The 20,924-nt window shown below is 38.3% G+C and overlaps 1 protein-coding gene across 3 annotated transcripts in view; it reads left to right on the forward strand.

The window, feature by feature from the left end:
• The window catches only part of vav3a (vav guanine nucleotide exchange factor 3a), an 80,269-nt gene extending 72,787 nt beyond the window's left edge, over positions 1-7,482 (forward strand). For 2 of the 3 annotated variants that reach the window (XM_086066015.1, XM_086066016.1), the window contains 2 exons: positions 1,408-1,559; positions 3,202-7,482. In XM_086066015.1, the coding sequence (XP_085922141.1) occupies positions 1,408-1,559; positions 3,202-3,237 (188 nt within the window). In that variant the 3' untranslated portion in view covers positions 3,238-7,482. The remainder of the gene's footprint in view (positions 1-1,407; positions 1,560-3,201) is intronic. The other variant, XR_015092073.1, reaches the window with a different exon arrangement.
• Positions 7,483-20,924: the final 13,442 nt, after the last annotated feature.

The following is a 20,924-nucleotide window of genomic DNA, read 5'->3' on the forward strand; positions in this document are numbered from 1 at the left end:
AGACACATCCACGTCAAAATTTAGCAGTAATAAATTTAATAATAATGCATATATTTGTGGAAACTGGGGTCAAACTGGGGTCAAGTTGTTTTTTACAATTTTATAGATGTGCAGACTTTCACAAGTGACGTCATGTTAAAGATTTGATAGCTCTTAATATGAAAAGAAAAATGCTGTCACCGTCTTACAAATGCAATTATGCCATCTAGTGGCAGAAAAATGACCAACACAAATCAATATCACAATCGTTTTTTACAGCACAGTACATCTTTTTAATTTTAACATTTTTTTAATTAATTACTATAAAATTGCTGTATCAATGACTAAAATATGCATCCATATTTATATTAGTTTAACATTGTTTTTCCACTTTAATGTTAACAAGAGTATGAAAACTTAGAAAAAATTATTTTTTTGTACATTTAGAACAAATATAACATTTGCGATTAATCGTGAGTTAACTTGAAGTCATGCGATTAATTACGATATAATTTTTTAAATTGTCTAACACCCCTAATTTTTACATATGAACATTATATGGCCAAAAGTATTGAGACATCTGACTTTCAAAAATGGAAGAATGTAAGGTCTTTGTTACGCTTCCACTCTTCTAAACAAAACACTTGCTATAATTCTGAAGAAAAAAAGTGCTGTCCATTAATCCAGCCCTGAGCATGTCTCAATCCTCAGTACGCAGATGACTTCGCCCAATGTGAGCACCTGTCAGACTGAAAGGTGGAAGCGTCCAAACACACAGAACACCTCTACGTCAGATATTCTATCCCCTTGGCCTTAGTTGTAAAGGTCTGACATTCCATTTCCGCATGCCAGCCTCACTCAACTCCAGCCAACTTTCACTCTCTGGGGGCGCGTGAAAGCCAGCAGGTCAGACGGGCCGGATGGAATAGCACTAACTAGCTAACCTGCGCCACATGTGTGTCTCATCCTGCAAATGGTTGTGCAAATGCCAACAGATCAGCAAAATTTGCAATTTGTCTGGAAATTGTTTACTAATTTCAAATATGTCTTTGTTCATCTGTCTATGCTAGTGACATATAGTGACAGGTGTAGAATTATTTCATACATTTGATAGCAGAAGGTACAGTTAACCCGTTGTCATTCTTACAAAATAAATAATGGCTCCCTGCTAGTATGTCAGGCTCATATTTAACACTGAGCGAGTTAATCTTCAAGTAAATTGAGATGACATCGTCATCATTTCATTTATCATACTTTTGGTGACATTTTCTTTCCTGTGAGATTTCTCTCATGTAAAATTGGCTCCAAAAAGATCAGAAATGTAATGAATAAACAGGTGGCAGGAGATATAAGCTTTATTTTTGCACAAAACCTACATTATTTCACGAATAATTCTGATGATATGTATCTGTTTGTCTTTTTCCCCAGTGTTGACTCCGAAAGTGATCGGTGTGGCCATTGCACGGTACGATTTCAGTTCGCGTGACATGCGAGAGCTCTCGCTGCAGGAAGGCGACGTGGTGAAGATTTACACCAAGACTGGAGCCAACGGGTGGTGGAGGGGCGAAGTCAATGGGAGGGTAAGTGCCATAGATACACATCCTTGACGAAAAATTGTTAAATCAGATGTTCGCTGTGGGTGGAAGGTAATGTCTCTTAGACTTCAGCACCATTGATGTGTCCAAAAGTCGAATATTTCAAGAAAATTACATGTTCTTAACTCATTTGCTCCCAAAAATGTATAAATACGTTCTATTTTAAATATAACCATGCTCCCAAAGACGTATTTATATGTTTTTTAATGCTAGAGCATACAAAATGCTTTGATGCAGCCTCTGAACTGAAGAGAATGCTTGGATAAATTGTAGTCATTACAAAACTGGCCAGCAGGTGGCAGCAGAGTATAAAAGATCAGTCAGGGTCATTTTGCAAAAAGCTTTTATTTTAATTCATTCTCTGCCATTGACGGCTATAGACGTCAAAAATTCATTTGAACTATTTCTATTAGTTTAAAAATGTTTCTACTTTTGTTAACAAGAGTATGAAAACCTATATTTTTTATTGTACATTTAGAACAGATATAAAATTTGTGATTAATTGTGAGTTAACTAGTAAAGTCATGCGATTAATTACGATTAAAAAATGTTATCTCCTGATGTTCAAATTTTTTATAATGTTTAAATCGCGTCAGGCAATTATTATTTTTTTATTGTAATTAATCGCATGACTTCAATAGTTAACTCACGATTAATCACACATTTTATATCTGTATTTTTTTTTTAAAGTCTAGGTTTTCATACTCTTGTTAACAAAAGTGGAAAAAAATGTTAAACTAATAGAAATAGTTCAAATGAATTTTCGTCAATGGCAGTGAATGAGTTAATACAGGTTTGTGAATAATGATGAAACTTATTCTAATTGCTACAAAACGGAAACAGATACAAATATACTTTTTATTCCTGATGAAAGAAGAGGCCCTAATCTGTATTTTGGTAGGTTCCATGTTTTTATAGCAATAGAACACAATATTCTGTGGGCCTTGCAAAATCTGTCAAAATCCAATAAAACAGCCGGGAGCGAAGGGAGTTGCTTCAGTGAAAATGGCTGGGAGTGAATGAGTTAATTGTTTAAATGTCATGAATGGGGATAATGGAATTTAAACTTTACACTGATCTGATCGACTGGATTGCGATCGGACGATAATTGGCATTTTATACAAAATTGGTGATCGGCGAATGACGGCTGTCGACTGTAGCGTAAATATAAAAGTTATTTAAAATAGATATATTGCTCCATCTTCTGATCGAATCAGGGATCGGTCATCTTTTTTTTTGGGGCGGTCATAGGTTTGAATGTGGCCACAGGTCGCACATGCTCCAAACCACCACTGCTCTCGGAAAATTGTACACACAAGTGGTGCAATGGATCATCATTGATCCGTGGTCGGTTCGGATCAGGCCCGATCCGTGGAAAAAAACAATTAAGAAAAAACCTCAGTGAGCATTCACAGTCGATACCATTCTGACATGTCAAGGAGGCTGAAACATACTCAACGTAACACGCTAAGCCTAACTTCAAAATAAAGTTGATCAAATACAGTAATACATTAATGGCAGCGCAAATAACCTTAGTTCACTTTTACTTTGAAGTTGGCCCACGCCTGTAAAATGTAGTCAATGTCGGCCAGTGCTTCTGCTAACACCCCACCTTTCCTCCCCTCAGATTGGCTGGTTTCCATCCACATATGTAGAAGAGTGAGCGGACCAATGAAGAAGAGTGTGACAAAAGGACACAAGTTAAATCAAAGAGTTTCGATTCATCAGAGCCTTGTTGTTGTTACCCATCCAGAGGCCTTTGGGAGAAATCCAAAAGGGCTGCTGAACACTACTGACGCAAAAGTCATCCCCATCCTTTTCTGCTTGGCTTGCCTTGGCTAAGTAACTCCGCCATCTACAAATAGCAGCTTGCTTGTCAGCGGGGCACGCCAGACGCCTCGCCATCCATAATATCCCGGCCCAACTAGCCACCGTCACCCCTGGCCAAATCCCACCTGTTTCTACCTGCCTGCTTGGCCCATGCGGACATGTCAAAAAGCAGCGACTCTTCCATTCATGCACTCATCCATCCATTCACAACACTTGCACTCCTTCCGCCTCCCGTGGGAATGGAGACAACCAAAGTTGGTAAGGACCCACACTGTAAAAAAAAAGAAAAGGAAAAAAGTTGTTTGTTCTCCGTTTCACATCCTCTTCTCACTTTAAAGACATTTCAGCCGTTTTGACCTTGCGCGTGTGTTTTGCTCCACTAATGCCGGTGGTTATTGATGACCTGATGGCCCACAGCGGCGCAGCCGCCACCTCTGAAAAGCCGCTCTTTGATTGCAATCGCCGCACTTGCACTCATACAGAAGATATAAGATAAAGACGGCGTCTGCGCACGGGCGCCACCGATTGATGGCTCTTGTTCCCATTTTCCTCCGGCTGCTCGCATTCTTTATCGCCGGCGCGGACGCTCGTGTTTTCGCTTGTGTCGGCCGTTTGTGATCCTCTTGCTTATCGCTGGCACAAGCCCATTGGCGCGAGGCTTTATCTTATTTGGAGGTATTACGGGCCTGTCGGGGAGAGCGCACCACACAGTCTGATGGCGGAGGAAATCAACCCTTTGACTGGTTGCAGCCATTTTGTTATTTATGTGCTTTGCAATATTGACAACAAGGCAACAATCTAAAAATAATGACTCATTGTACATTTGTTTAGCTGGTCTGTCTGTCGTGATACCCTCCCTGCTTTTCTACCCTTCACACTCGATATACATTCGCACACATTATGCAAACCTGTGTCGTCCAATACTTTTCAATATGAGGTACATATGAAGGGCAATACTGGATTTAAATGGAGTCAACCCCATCAATATTTGATTTATTTATTTCTACAATAATTTGCTCTATGCAGCCCCACTAGTCTAAACACGGCATTCTGATTAATATTACCTTTGTGGAATATGAATTAAGCTGCAAAATCCCTCTGTTTATAATCCATCTCGGGGCGGCCATTTTGTCACTTACTGTCATATCAAAATGACATCACAGTACCTTCGGGCTCAGGTAATGACCAATCACGACTCACCTTGTTTTCCGCTTTTGGTTAAGTGACGTTCGCAAGCCGAGCCGTGATTGGTCATTGCAAAGTGAGCAACTGTGATGTCAAATTGATTTAGTGGAGGAATTCATATTCCACAAACGCAATATTTATCAGAATACTGTGCTTTAGACTAGTGGGGCTGCATAGAATGCAAAAAAAAAGAAAAAAGGTTGACTTTCCATTTGAAGTTTAGTTAAGGAATGTTTTAATTGTACAGTTCATCCAATCTTATCTACCTGTATAATATTAAAGATCTATATTTTGCTTATAAAATGTTTTCCCCAAAATCTGATTAGCACTTTTTAATTTATAGGATTTTTGTTTGTTTATTTCAATACAATAGATTATTTTCCCAGCTACATTTAAGTGATTTTTAAAGAAAAACTTTCAGTCCACCCCCCTCCATATTCATCACAGCAAATTACCATTAATAAACTCCTGGAATATTTATATTTAAAGTTAATAGTAAAAGCCATTTTTTCCCTTTCAAGTTGGTATTTAACTACATTTTATACACCCCCCCCCCTTCTTATTCCACAAATACCAGCTTCCATACACCTCCACATGACATTTTGAAAACTTTTTTTTCTCTCCTATTTGAGCTATTTGTTCATGGCAAGGGAAACCCGCGTGATCCACATAAGATATTGTAGATTATTCCGCACACGCATCATCGCACAGTCCAGAGGTGACATTGAGGCAGAGCCACTTGTTAGTCAGAAGTCAGAGACTTTATTTGATGAACAGATGGGCGCCGCCTGTGGAAACACACCTCAGGGCGTCGTGACCTCACCGTGTGTGAGGCCCCAGGCGTTTGTGCCACTAACTCAGTTTGAAGAGCAACATTTTTTTTCTTGAATATGCTAGTCCCTCGTTATTAGAAATTGATTTTCTATTTGGGAATGATTAAGGCAGACACACCGTCACGTTATGTGCATATTTACGTTAAGCTCGTTATTAACTCATTCACTGCCATTGACGGCTATAGACGTCAAAAATTAATTTCAACTACTTCTATTAATTTTCCCACTTTTGCTAACAAGAGTATGAAAATCTACATTTTTTTATTGTACATTTAGAACATATAAAATTTGTGATTAATCGTGAGTTAATTAGTAAAGTCATGGGATTAATTTTATATATTTTCTTTTTTAAATTACATTTTTAAAGAAGAAAAGATGATTAAAAATGAGGGGCGTAGGCGATTAAATTTGTTATGTAATTAATTGCGTGACTTCACAACATTTTTATATCTGTTCTAAATGTGCAATATTTTGTTTTTATTTTTTCACACTCTTGTTAACAAAAGCGGAAAAAAATGTTAAACTAATCAAATGAATTTTTGACGTCTATAGACGTCAATGGCGATGAATGAGTTAATCACTACTTCTGGACACAGCTGTAAGTCCACAAGTGACCACTAGATGGGAGCCTTCCTTATTTGTGGGTGGTCACCTTCAGTTTGGCAATGATGATCTGATTCACAAAGTGTCCTTTAACCAAGTCACACGTTCTCTAGTTAGCCACTTCAAATTTCCAGAATGATGACGTCTAGAAGGAACTCGTTAAATGTTCTTTGCTTTGCTTCCTGCAGATTCCGGAAAGTCCAAATGTTCCCTCTGTCTAGTAGACCGTGAAGAAAGAGATCCTCTCGGGAGACCGAGAGTGGGCTTCTCTAATGGCAGACTGTGGTAATCCACCTCCCACTCTGCTCCTCTGCCCAAATCAACTATGACGGCGTAGTCATTTACAAGTGCAGGAACCCCCCCCCCCCCCCCCCCCGATTTATTTATTTTTTGCTCATGAGGTTAGCTCAAGGGTATCCGCGATCCAATCACAACACCATCTCTCTGGCTGCATCCTCTTTCTCACACTCTTTCCTTCCCCATCATCCAATTTCTGTCCTCCCATTTTCACGTGATGCGCTAAAAAAGGCTGTGTGGTGTGATGCTTCATAACCAACCGAAGCAAAATGGATTTTACATACCAATTAGCAGGTGTCCTTCAAACGTGATCTTTTTTCTCTCTCCAAGGAATCAACAAGAAGTCACTCTGTTGAGCGTGTTCTCGTGTCGCGGACTCAAGTGTGGGTTCCATGTTATTGAACCAAAGATGCACTGTATGCTGTGTTTACTGCACTCTAAAAAGTGAATAGTTGAAACAACTTACTTGAATTGCTGAGTTGAATGAACTTAATGAATTCAACTTAATGACCTCATAATTCATTCAAGTAAACTCATTCACTGCCATTGACGGTTATAGACGTCAAAAAATCATTTAAACTATTTTTATTAGTTTAACATTTGTGTCTACTTTTGTTAAGAGTATGAGAACCTAGATTTTTTTAATTGTACATTTAGAACAGATATAAAAGTTGTGATTTATTGTGACCATTAAAGTCATGCGATTAAAATCGCCTGGCGCCCCTAATTCTTAATAATCATCTCGTCAGGCGATTACAATTTTTAATTGCAATTAATCACATGACTTCACGAGGTAACTCACGATTAATCACACATTTTATATCTGTTCTAAATGTACATTTTCATACTCATGTTGAAAAAAGTGAAAACAAATGTTAAACTAATAGAAATTGTTCAAATTAATTTTTGACGTTTATAGCCGTCAATGGCAGTGAATGAGTTAAGTTAGATTGATTTAACTCAATTCATTGCATGAATTTGGTTCAACTATTCTCTTTTTAGAGTGTGTACAGTCAATATTGTTGTCTTATGCTATGGTACAACCACTGTGGCCTAAATTGAAAACAGCTCAGGCCTGTTTAGCATTCCCCTGTATATTTTGTATTGTACCATAATGTAAAATATGTTCATAGTATATAATAAAAAAAATATGTTGCTTATTCAAATGTAGTGGCATTCATTCAATACGGTACAGAAGATTCTTTGTTATCAGGTATCAGTACTGGGCCGATACCCAGCCTTATCTCAAGGTATCGATACTCGATGGACTCGGATACTGGTATCTCGTGGCCGTTTTACAATCACACACAAGCACACATGGCTCAGTGGTAGAGTGATCATCTCCCATCCGTGCGGATGTGGGTTCGATCATCACCCCTAGTGACCATGACGAAGTGTCCTTGAGCAAGACACTGAATCCTGATTTGCTCCCAGTGGACCTGGCAGCCGATCCACTGCTGTGTGTGAATTTGAGGCATTGTAAAGCGCTCTGGGCACCATATGATGTAGATAAACCGCTATTTAACAACAACAACAACAAAACAGTCCAGTCCAATCTAGAAATCACAAGAATAGAAAATTGCCGTTAATTTCATGCAATAAGGAAAAATACTATATTTGCATAAAAAGATTAGTCTTTAAAATTACCTGTCTTTTTTATTTATTTAATGTAATGTGTGGTTATTGGTGAAGTACTGAGAAAATCAAACATCCCTGTTTAATCTACAAATGCCAGTTTAGCCTGAAACAGTGTAAACAACATATAAAAAATTTAACTCACATTGTAATCACTAATATAATGAATCAATCGCGCAATTTGAATGAAATATCTTTTGTAACATCCAGTCTTTTTTTCTTTTTCTTTTTTAATACTGTATGGTGCTTGTCCTTACTAGGGTCACAGATGAGCTGCAACCTATCCCAGCTGACTTTTGGGGCAAAGTGGGGTCTACCCTGGACTGGACCCCAGCCCACTGCAGATCTTACATAACATACTTTAAAAACTCAATGCAGTATAAATCTCATCATAAACCATATCATGCATGGGTAGTTTTTGTTATTATTTACTGTAATCAGCTTTCTCCATAGGAGTTCATGGCAATTAATAGCGACACCGATCAAATGTCAATGTCATGGTGTTCGACGTGTGTTCCGTTGCTGTTTCCGCCACAGGACTTAAATAACCTGCATTCAGCAGGGTGCTGTTTCTCACCTGCTTGTTGGCTAATAAGTGTGAATGAACGTGGGGTTAAGAGTGTCTCTTGTGGGTGTCGTCATACTGATGAACCGTTTCATCTCAGCTTCTACTCATAGCGAGAACACGTAGAACACTAACGGTTTGCGTGTATTAGTCATATAGCGAAAACGTGCCTATTAAGATACAGACCACATGAACGCAGAATGTTTGTGTGTGGGTGGGTGGGTGGCTCGGGTGCTGGTCACTTTGGCCATCTGCTGCCAGGTCACCTGCTGCTGCTGCTGCTGCTGCTGCTGTTGCACAAGACTGAAGCTTATAGGCAGCAAAATGCTTCATGGCGGACTTGGCCAGGCCGAGGCGGAACGACCAGTGATGGCGGGTGACATCAGCATTGTACTTCGCAATCAAATACTTGGGATTGACTTTTCTGGATCTTGAAATGTAGCTCAGCGTTGGTATAAATAAATAAATGTGTTATCAATAGTTAATGATAAGTCTCATTTTTTAAACTAGTGAAAATAGTTACTTTTATTAACTCATTCACTGCCATTGACGGCTATAGACGTAAAAAATTCATTTGAACTATTCATATTAGTTTAAAACTTTTCCCCACTTTTGTTAACAAGAGTATGAAAACCTAGAATTTTTTTATAGTACATTTAGAACAGATATAAAATTGGTGCTTAATCGTGAGTTAACTATTGAAGTCATGTGATTAATTACAATTGAAAATTTGAATCGCCTGACGCCCCTAATTTGTAATAATCTTTTCATTTCTTTAAAAAAAAGATTATTAAAAAAATGTCTAGGTTTTCATACACTTGCTAACAAAAGCGGAAACAAAAAAGTTAAACTAATAGAAATAGTTCAAATTAATTTTTGATGTGAATGGCAGTGAATCAGTTAACTAATTCAATTACTAACTCAGTTACTTTTTTTTTGCAAGCAATGAGTAACTATAACTAATTACTTTTATTAAGTAACATTACCAACACTGGTTGTGTGTTTTAGACCCTATTTGGTGGTTAGATGATGCAACTACCATGTTTTCTTAAAGGGGAAGTCCACCTTAAACATTTATTGACAATAATGTGTTACATGTGACCTCGCTAGTCTAAACATGACATTCTGAATAATATTAAATTTTGGGAATATGAGTTATGAAGCAAAATCAAGCTGTTTTCATCCATCTCAGGGGGCAGCCATTTTGCCACTTGCTGTCGACTGAAGATGACATCACAGTTGCTCAGGTCTCAGGTAACAAGCAATCACAGCGCAGCTTTCGAAAACAGGTGAGCTGTGATTGGTCGCCTGAGCCCTGAGCAACTGTGATGTCATCTTCAGTTGACAGCAAGCGGCAAAATGGCCGCTCCCTGAGTTGGATACTTTTTTTTTTTTAATTTTGCTCCTTAACTCATATTCCACCAATGCAATATTAACCAGAATATCATATTTAGTCCAGTGGGGCTGCATAGAACATATTATTGTCAAAATAAAATGTTTGGGTTGACTTCCCCTTTAAGATGAAACCCAGGGGCAGCAAATACAATGAAAACAGCAGGGGCCCCAAAATGTAACCCTGTAGAACACCATGACAGTGGACATTTATATTATATGGCACATAATGTTTAGCTTCCCAAAACAGCAGGGGCCCCAAAATTGAACCCTGTGGAACACCATGACAGTGGACATTTATATTATATGGCACATAATGTTTAGCTTCCCAAAACAGCAGGGGCCCCACAATTGAACCCTGTGGAACACCATGACAATGGACATTTATATTATATGGCACATAATGTTTAGCTTCCCAGAACCAATTGTGCTCAACCTTGAAACCAATTTAAACACACTCAACATCATCTTCTCACGTTTCACTTAGTCACTCATTTACAACAACAAACTACACTAACAACAACAACAACATCTTTCACAGCCAAAGTGTCATTTGTGGCATCTAATCCCACAGACGACATCATTTCTTCTGAAAACTTTTTTTTTCTTCTTATTTCAGGCCGCAAATCTCATAACGTCTTCCGTATTTTGAATTCCGCCGCACTCCACATTTGCCAGTCTATTTCTCACTGCCGCTTGTGCTTTCTCAATGTTTATTGCTGTCTTTTGGAGCCACGAGGGAGTCATCATCGCTGCCAGACGGCGGTGGCTGCTGTGTGTAAATATCAAGAAGCACCCCCCCCCCCCTGCCCTCCTGAGTCCCCCCCCCCCCCATGTTTTCCTGGAGACTATCAGCGTTGCATGAACACTAAGGTGCAGCCTACAGAACAAACTCAGACAGCTCATCACAATAAAATACACACATGCGCACTCTTCAGCATCAGCTGTTGCCTGCACCTTTTCTCACAGGTTGTATCATTATTTGGATCTATAGAATACTTTCATTTCATATACTGTATGTGTGTTACATATATTTTTTCCCATCCCCGGCTTGAAGCTTTTGAAACATGTCCTTGGAGCTTTACATTGTTCTCAAGTGTGTAGGCTGACTGCATTCGCTCCAACCGGCTCCGACATGAAACGACGGCATCTGAAAAGGTTGGAATAGGTTTCTCTATTCATACTTACGCAAACGTGCATCGCAGTCATGATAACAGATGGTGACGCAAACTGATTTGCATGTTTAAGACGGATGGAAAGCATGATTTGCTCGAGGGATGAGTACATTTGACTGTTTTATAAGCAGATTTAAACACATGACTACTTTTTTTCTGAAAACATTTAGTCATCGACAGTCAATTAGAAGATATTGGAGCTAAAAAAAAAAAAAAATATATATATATATATATTAAATTGACTTCTAGCCTAATTACCATACAACAGGAAATTAAATTAACACACACTGAAGCTATATGTCTACATTCTGCAGTGGAATACAAACTTCAACACTTCTCATATTTGTTGTCAGTACTAAAAAGCTGCAGACTTATGAAAAAAAAAACATAAAAGGAATCGAAGAAACATTCCATACACAATTTGAATATCTTAATCCGTTTAAAAAACATATTTCCTGAAGGCTCTGCTGGGACGAGGGATGTATATACAGTGTGGGAGATGTCTTATCAAATATTCAAGTTATTCCAGGACAAGTTGGTTAAATGAACTGCAGATGCACTTTTTTTTTTAAACTTTCATTTGAATTTCATCCACTCATTTTCTGTTTGGCTTTTCCTCAGTAGGGTCACAGGTCAGTGAAAACGTTCACACTCAAAATTCTACCTAGAGCAGTGGCTCTCAACCTTTTTTCAGTGATGTACCCGCTGTGAAATATTTTTTTCCAGACAAGTACCCCCCAACCAGCACAAAGCATTTCTGGTTTGAAAAACATAAATAATAGTGTTGCGTCATCATTGTCTGATTATTATTATTTTGGAACTTCATTTATTTAGTGGTCTCTCTTGAACAATTTGGAAATAAAAGATATAACTAACAATAAGAAATAATAAAATTATTTGAAGTCAAGATTTGTACACACAAAAATTACTACGAAAAAGATCCGCCCCTGCATTGTGCTAATTTCCCCCAATAAGAACCAAAACAATATTTTTTTGGATCATTGGTCAGTTGATCAATCGGACCTTGACAAGGAGCAGCAATGAGAAGAGACGAAAACAATTTTGTTTATTAGCTTTATTTACCTTAATGTAGACAAATTGTTGCTACAATTTTAGTTGCCTGACGTCGCAAATTTTTACTAAATACACATACTAACGAGACAACGAGAGACACCTGGACAAGACACACGTGGCTGAGGCGAGACCGTGATGACAAACACAGGTGGACATGATCAAACTTGACGAGACAGACAATGACAACAGGGACACAAGGAAAAACACGAACCAATATCTAACCCAAAATCAACAAACTCAAATCATGACACTTTTGGTAATGTGGAAGGAAGCCAGGATAAATCAGGCCAAGTTTACTGCATAGCTTTTAACTCATTCACTGCCATTGACGGCTATAGACGTCGAAAATTAATTTTAACTATTTCTATTCATTTTTTTTTCCACTTTTGTTAACAAGAGTATGAAAACCTAGAATTTTTTTCATTTTACATTTAGAACAGATATACAATTTGTGATTAATTGTGAATTAACTATTGAAGTCATGTGATTAATTACAATTTAAAAATGTAATTGCCTGACGCCGCTAATTTTTAATCATCTTTTTTTTAAGAGTGTTGCTGCAGCATTTTTTACTTATTGCAGGCTTTCAATATTAAATATCCCATGTCTGGGAAGATCTGGTTTTGGTTGAGGGTCCCGATTGGTCCTGAGTGGGTTACAGCCCTTCCGCGGGTTGACCAATCCGGGCCCTCAGCCACTTGTGCCTGGCCCCAGGTGTGGCTAGTTACCCAATTAGTGTGGGTGTATTTAGTTCCCGGGTGGTGATCAGTTGGCGTGGGATCACTGCTGCTTGTCACGGTCACCAACGGAGTTATGTCTGTCATTTTGATTTTTGTATCTTTTCAGTTTGTTGTTTAGTTAGCATTAACCAGTACCTGGTTAGTGTTTTTAAAATAAAGCACGCCAGTCTCGCCCGCACTCCTGCTGTGGTTCTCCTCCCTCCCTGCATTTTGGGTCCTCCACTTCACGCGCCGACAGACACCACGCTGCTCTGTGACCACACCGTAACATCCTGGTCATCACCTCTTCGAGTCCAAATGAGGGCGAGAGACGAAACGTAACAAATTCAGGACTCACTGAGTCACTCATGGATCAAACAGAAAATATATTAGCATTATCTCAAGGTGAAAAAAAACACATTTCCCTCTGTGTGGTAAAGAGCTGCAACACTTCTATTTTGCTTTTCTCTCCCGCGCTCCCTGCCTAAGCTCAACTATAACAATGTGCCCGCTCCCCAGTGTCCCCTAGAGCACCTCCACGTGTACCGTATTCAACTCTCATTCGTTACTCCTGGATTGCGGTGGCGTCAGCAGTTATGTGGCAGCCCTACTGATGGCGCCGCACCACAGAAGGAGCGAGAAGCTTCAGCCGGCACCTGAGGTCCTTGCCGCCACCTTCTCACGGCATTTCATCCTCAACATGATGGATAATGATGGCGATGCTGGCCTATTTCCTCATTTGCTTTCCATAGGTAATATACACTCAGCCGCCACTTCATTAGGTACACCTGCACACTCAGACTTACTGAGCTGAGAACACAGTCGATAGTCTTTTATTGTTTTCTAAGCATGTTAAATAATTTCCCATAACTGAGTTTGTAGCTCAACTAAGTTAAGACCTATCTTTTAATTTCAAATCCAAAGCCATGTACTGTACACACAAAAGTTTGTGATATTTCATACTGCAGCAAGGTCCCTTGATTAATTTTCAAACCCCCCAAACTACTACTACTACTACTACTAATAATAATAATAATTATTATGATTATTATTATTATCATTGATGATGACTCAAATACCTATCTTCATTTCGAATCCAAAGTCATTTACTGTACACACAATAGTTTATGTGATATATTTCAGCCTGTAGCAAGGTCCCTCGGTTAATTTTCAACCCCCCCCCCCAAAAAAAATAAAAAATTAAAATAACAATTTATTATTATTATTATTATTATTATTAATAATAATAATAATAACACCAACAATAATAATCTTTAAAAAATGCTGATAAATATTAAATATACTTTTGCTAAAACAAAACAAAACGGGGGAAATATTCAAGAAAATTCCCGGAAAAACTGGGAAAAATCCCAATTATGAAAACATTTGAAATCTGCAAATATGCAGATGACTAAAGTTTTGCAATGTAATATCACAATGGCAGACAACATTAAGTGCACTTACACTGAATTTTATAATGCCCTATACTACAATGCAAGGAGACCCTAATAATTGAAAAAAAAAACCACAAAGCACCTCAATAAAATAAAATAAAAAAGATCTGATATTTGTGATATATCTATATAGATTTATCCAGAATGCTTATGAAGGATATTAAAAGATAAATGATGTGAATATTATGAATGATATTAAATTAAACGGAACCTGCGGCGGGATAAGAACCCTGGCTGGTCACCGGCTCTTTGATAGCGATGACCAGCTACAGCTGACTTAAAATGTCTAATGGGATTGAAAGATGTCTGAATGGAATGGAACAACATTGAAAGGTATTACATAATGTGAAATCTGTACCACTTGATTACAAGGACAAAACACACTACCACCTGCATCACCATCAAAAGCACGTATTGAAGTTATGTGGAATGCTGAGATAGAATGTTGAAAGTCTGTCCCATTGAAAATGAATGGGAATTTTTTTAATTGCAAAATATTAAATTGTGGGAAAACTGCAAGTATGGGGATTCAGAAAAATAATAGCCTGGTTGACGTGAATATTCGGAGCATGTTAAAAGTGGAACAGTGTAAATCGGATGTACTATGTGGGAGTATATGCACGACAAAAAAGTGGGTGGAATAATAGAAATACAGAATTTAATCATATGTGTGAATGCTTTCGGCATTTACTTTTGCCCACTTTTGAAAACAGTGATTGCCAACCAATAGGGAGACATATATAATTTATAGGAGCACATAAATGGACCCCAACAGTGTGTGTGTGTGTGTGTGTGTGTGTGTGTGTGTGTGTGTGTGTGTGTGTGTGTGTGTGTGTGTGTGTGTGTGTGTGTGTGTGTGGGGGTGTGTGTGGGGGTGTGTGTGTGTGTGTGTGGGGGTGTGGGGGTGTGGGGGTGTGTGTGTGTGTGTGTGTGTGTGTGTGTGTGTGTGTGTGTGAGTGACAGTGTAGTGTGCCGTGTGACATCATCATGGATGCTACCGGAAATTATCCATTGGGGTACCGCAAGATATACGTCACCACACTTAATATTCATGAGTCTGGCGAGGGGGTCAAACTCGGCCGGCCAGTTATGCTAGACGCATGTAAACAGTCTACAAGCAAGATGTCTACTACGCTAAATCTACTAATTCTGTCAAATTCACTGATAAACATACATACAAATGTTTAATTAAAGAGATGGCTTGAGTGTTCGATGGCTGAAAAAGACGAGGAAAAGAGCCGGCCTGATCCAGAGGTAACGTTTCTTTTCTCCCCCTCAAAATATCGTTGTAGGCAACTGACATTGACATTCTCAAGGTTTCAACAAGCTATTCTTCCTTTGGCACCATATGCCCTACCTGTCATATCTGGTTGTCTTACATCTTTGATAGTTGTTGGGGGTCAATTTTTATTGCAGCGAACGCAATTCTACTCGCAAATTCTTGGGCACAACCAACAAAACTCGCTATACCTCAATTCTTTCTATTATTACATCCTTCCCGCTTATAAACCTGTTTCCTTAATTCTGAAAAGGCCCTACAGATGAATAATCATACATGTCACAGCTGCACAAAAAGCAAAAAAATGATTAAAATAATCAGGTGGTAAGCAAGACGGGTACGAACAACAGTGGCAACGCCATTTTTGCATTTTTCCTCGGCATTCATTATTGTTGTCCGGCAGTGCCAAACGTCCAAAAATACAAATAATATAAAGACAATCGCTTATCTCAGCATGAGTTTTGGCTTGAGGAAACAAATAAAGAATACATCCTTCATATGTGGACAGTCGTAGTGTCCGGAGTCGTTTCTGCAAGTTCCATAACAGCTGTGTTTCCTCGGCATGTTTTTTCCCCCGGAGATAGACGAGAACAAAACTAGCACTACTAGCGTAGGTCGTCAACGAGCCGGCTTCATTTTTGACCTCCTTCCGGTTCAAGCTGCTGAAGTCACGTGACCATGCCGTCTAAAAATAGCATTCACGCGGTAACCCATTTCACTTAATTTGTCCCGAAATTACTATTTGCCTAATAGGATGGCAGAAGGTACAATAAACCTGCATATCCTCGACTCAGTAAGAGTCAAGGCAACAGATAGATGCGCAGGGAAAGTGGGAAAGCACTGCTCAAAAAGGAATATGTTCTAAAAAATAGTTTTCAAATTGAGAGTAGCTATTTTGAGCAACAAAAACAACAACATCTCATGAAATGGCTTCCATGTTGTGAAAAGCCTACAGTAAATTCATGCATATTGTAGCATTCATTCCTTTTAGGATACTCGACAGCATTCTTACAATGTGAACACAATTTAACCAGACATTTTTCTTTATTAAAATAATGCTAGACGCTGCTCTGAAAATAAGCATTAGCTGGGTTTCTAAACAACAAAGACACTGCAGGAGAGAGGAAATTTGGAATCTTCCAAGTCACTTGTTGAACAGCAAGCGGTCCTCATTTGAAACCGAGCTGACGGCGCCGCTCGCTTCCCTCTGGGTTCAACGTTCACATCACAAACACAAAAGCCCGGTGGCATGGCTCACTGACAGCACTTATGCTAAACATTCTAATTAATTGGCTTGAATTCATAATTCTGGAGCGGAAAAAAAAAAAACAGGCCTTTGTGGTTGATTTGTGCTCTACAACAATTACTCATCTTGATGAGCAGGCGATTATAAATGAGGCAATTAACACGCTGTCACATAGGAGGGGAAAGAGTCTTGCCGCTTTGTCCCTCTCTAATTCCTTCTTTTTTTTTTTCACCTAACAAACTTCAGCCTTGAACGTAAACGTGACACCCGCTGTCAGACTGTCAGAAGTGGGCGGGGCTGGTGAGCGAAGGGTCAACTGGGGTGCTAAAGTGACCGGGACAGCAGTGGGTCCACTATGGCCATTTGACCCCATCAAAACACAGTGAGCACTTTGAGTTGGGTTGCCGCATCCTTCTCTTCTATCAGGATCACCTGTTTTAAACACACATACACACGCTCACACACATTTGCTGCCAGTGAGCCAAATCCCCAGGCGAGAGCTCGGGGCTGTAGAGAGGGGGAACACATTAGCCTAATAAGGGCCATCTGGTGGCCATTCATTAACTTGACCATCCTTGAAGTCCCCGACCCAAAATGTCATTTTTCACTTTGTGGAGGAATCCATTAGGTGGCCGCATGAACTTGAGTCACGCTATGAAAGAAGGGAGTGAAATATAAATGAAGGGGAGAGTTGAAAAAGAGGTGGAGTGGGAGGAAACATGCATGCGAGCATGAGGATGACTGACAGGAAGTGGGATGGGCAGCGAGGCCAAAAAGGCAAGAGCGTTGGTTATCCATATAAAGCCAAATGTATCATATTAACTATAACTTAAAAAAGATTGTTAAAAATTTGCGGCGTCAGGCAATTACAATTTTGAATCCTAATTAATCGCATGACTTCACTAGTTAACTCACAATTAATCACAAATTGTACATGTGTTCTAAATGTACAATAAAAAATTATAGGTTTTCATACTTTTGTTAAACAAAAGTGGAAACAAATGTAAAACTAATAGAAATAGTTCAAATGAATGTTTGATGTTTATTACCGTCAATGGCAGTGAATGAATAAAAAAAAAAAGATTATAAAAAATTTGGGGCGTCAGCCAATAATTGTTTTTTTACCGTAATTAATTGCATGACTTGACTAGTTAACTCACGATTAATCACACATTTTAAATCGTTCTAAATGTACAGTCTTGTTAACAAAAGTGGGAAAAAAAATTAACTAATAGTAATAGTTACAATTATATTTTTTACGTTTATAGCAGTCAATGGTAGTGAATAAATTAAAAAAAGAAGAAAAGATTATTAAGATTATTATAGCCGTTAATAGCAGTGAAAGGGTTCAATACAAGACATTTTGAGACCTCTATTTCATGAGTATAATATTTTTTTCCCATTAAAACCCTGACGTATATGATCTGACACATGCCATGCATTGCACAGATAATCCATTAGAGGGCAGTGTTCCAGCGACCTTGCAAGATCGCCCCAATTGAGAAAGGAGAGACACCTATACTTATTAAATAGTAGGAAATGTTCTTTCTGATTTTTTTTAAAATATTAATACGTTTGATATGTCTGTTTATTGTTATATTTATGACAGCTATAAATGAACGATTTTAAAGCATTGTGATCGGATGTATCAAATATGACACAAATCAAGTTGATTTTCAAAAAACTATTTTGGTTTGTTCAAGAAGACCAATAAATACTCTATTTACAAAGAATCATAATTTCCTCTCATATATTTCATGGTTCAACCTTTATACGGTTAAATAAAATGGAGGAACCTATTTATTTTTACTTTGCCATCTCCACCGAAAAAGTTTTGTTTGGTTTAGTTAGTTTTCCATTTAGAAGACAGCGAAGAAGAAGAAGACAAGATAGACAGACAAAGAACACAAAAAAGGAATATGACAAAGGTGATGAAGAAGATGCAGAAAAAGAAGAATACGAAGATGAAGACAATGAAGAAGAGGATGACAAAATAAAATGAAGCAGATGAAGACTAGTTACGGCAACTCACTTTCGATTTCCACAACAAGGATTTACTGCGCCAAAAGACGCATTAACCCACCTGGATTTTCACATTTTCTGACGAGTCCATCGTACCAAAACAGCCAGACAAGGTCGTGTGCGGCTGCTCAGATGATTTCTTGTGCTTTTACATTCTTCCAAGCGGCGCTGTGAGTGATTGGCCTGGGATGTTTCACTTCTGCTGCACAGGTCACATGGATCAGCAGGATTATAAAAAAAAAAAGAAGAAAAAAAAGAAGCATAAAATAAAAAGATTGCTTCATGTTATGTTCAAGGTTGTTGTTGGATTTATGGAACCATAGTTACAGCAGGTGATGTGATTTTTTTTTTTTTACAATATAAATGCTCCATATCAATAAAAACGTTGCACATCTGAAGAGTTTTAATATATTTTCCAGCCATCATCTTCCCTGATATCAAATCCTGTCAACATATCAAAATGTGAACTTCTCCTATGAATATCTTATCAAAACGTTACTATTGAAAGGGCGCGTGAGGCAGAAGATTTTTCTACTACTTAAAGTACTCAGTCCGAGAAGTATTCATTTCCATATGTGTATAGTAGTATTGTGGTTGAAGAATGAGTACTAATCATACTGAGTACTTTTGTGCAGTATACAACAACGCGGTGGTTAAATTGTAAAAACGTTTCTTGCAGAAGTGCAGAGGACCTTCGTCCAGTATCGCACACAGCCGTCGATCCCCCGGGGGAGAAGCCAAAGCTAAACAGGTATGTCCTCCTCCTGTGAGACCGACCACTTAATGAAGCTTTTCCTTGGCAACAGTCTGCAGGCCGCTATGCCCGAAGGAGAACACATAAAGAGAAGAAATATTTTCTTTAAACCACTTAGAAGTTGACCCTGACATCGCCACTGTGTCAAACATCTGCACTTTCAAATGGCACGACTAATTGCAAAAGCCTCAAAGTTACAAGTTGTATTGAATCAGGCGCCAATCAACGCGTCAAACCCAAAGCATGACGGTTACCCAATAAATCTAGCTACCACATCCAGTTTAGTTGATGTTTACCTCCTCACCATCTATTATAAATGATTATGTTTGATTCGTTGCCAAAGCGCCTGCTGAGATATTCCCATTAGGCTGATGATTATCCAATCTGTATTTATGCTGCGTATGCCAGCGGTGGAACAAACTTTATTTACAGCAACAAAGATGCAATTTTGTAGGACTTTTGGTGGGAGTCTTGATTCCTGTTGTTTTGCTTGGAGTGGTCACAATGTGGAGCCGTCACAGATCACCGTTCTCAACTGTATTCTGCTTATGTAAACAAATCCTAACACATGAAAAAAGTGGTAAGGCTTGTTTAATGCGACATTTAATATGTGAGGAGTACGTAGCATTAGCGGTGTGCGATACTGCAAATTTTGGTTTCGATCAGATACCAAGTAAATACAGGGCCAGTATCACCAATACTAACATTGATACTTTTTGAAAATTATGGTATATAATTATTATTTTTTAAATTAAGTTAGCTGTGTCATGGAATTGCTTATTCACAATAATTTTTCAACCTTTAAGTGTTTTTGTGTTGTTTCCTTTCTAAACAAAGGACAAGTGATCATAGGAAAAACACATTTAAACAAATACTTTATCATATACTGTTCAGAAAGTACAGATACAAAACTAAAATTCTGCTTTCATCACTTCTTTTTCAACCTAAATAAACAAGATAATAGAGATGAACATGCAACAACAAAAAGAGCCAAACTGAAACTAAACTACTAGATCAATATTATAGTGCCAGTATCGATCCGATATCAATACTGACTTTGTATCGATATTTTGATCGATCCTTCCACCACTACATAGCATCGTGTGAATAGCGTTTTTTCCAGATCCAGAAGTGTTTGCGTAGACAGTTAACTTAGCGCTACCTAGCTTCTATGACAGACACGACACAGATAGATTTAAAACTTTGACGTGGATGTTAAAATACATTATTTTAATATTCTGTTATGCTAAATTACATTTTGTCAATTACATTTTGTCACCATTATTT

This window comes from Leptonotus elevatus, chromosome 21, assembly GCF_054856555.1.
Source record: "Leptonotus elevatus isolate MCC_2025b chromosome 21, RoL_Lele_1.0, whole genome shotgun sequence".
Taxonomy (NCBI): Eukaryota; Metazoa; Chordata; class Actinopteri; order Syngnathiformes; family Syngnathidae; genus Leptonotus; species Leptonotus elevatus.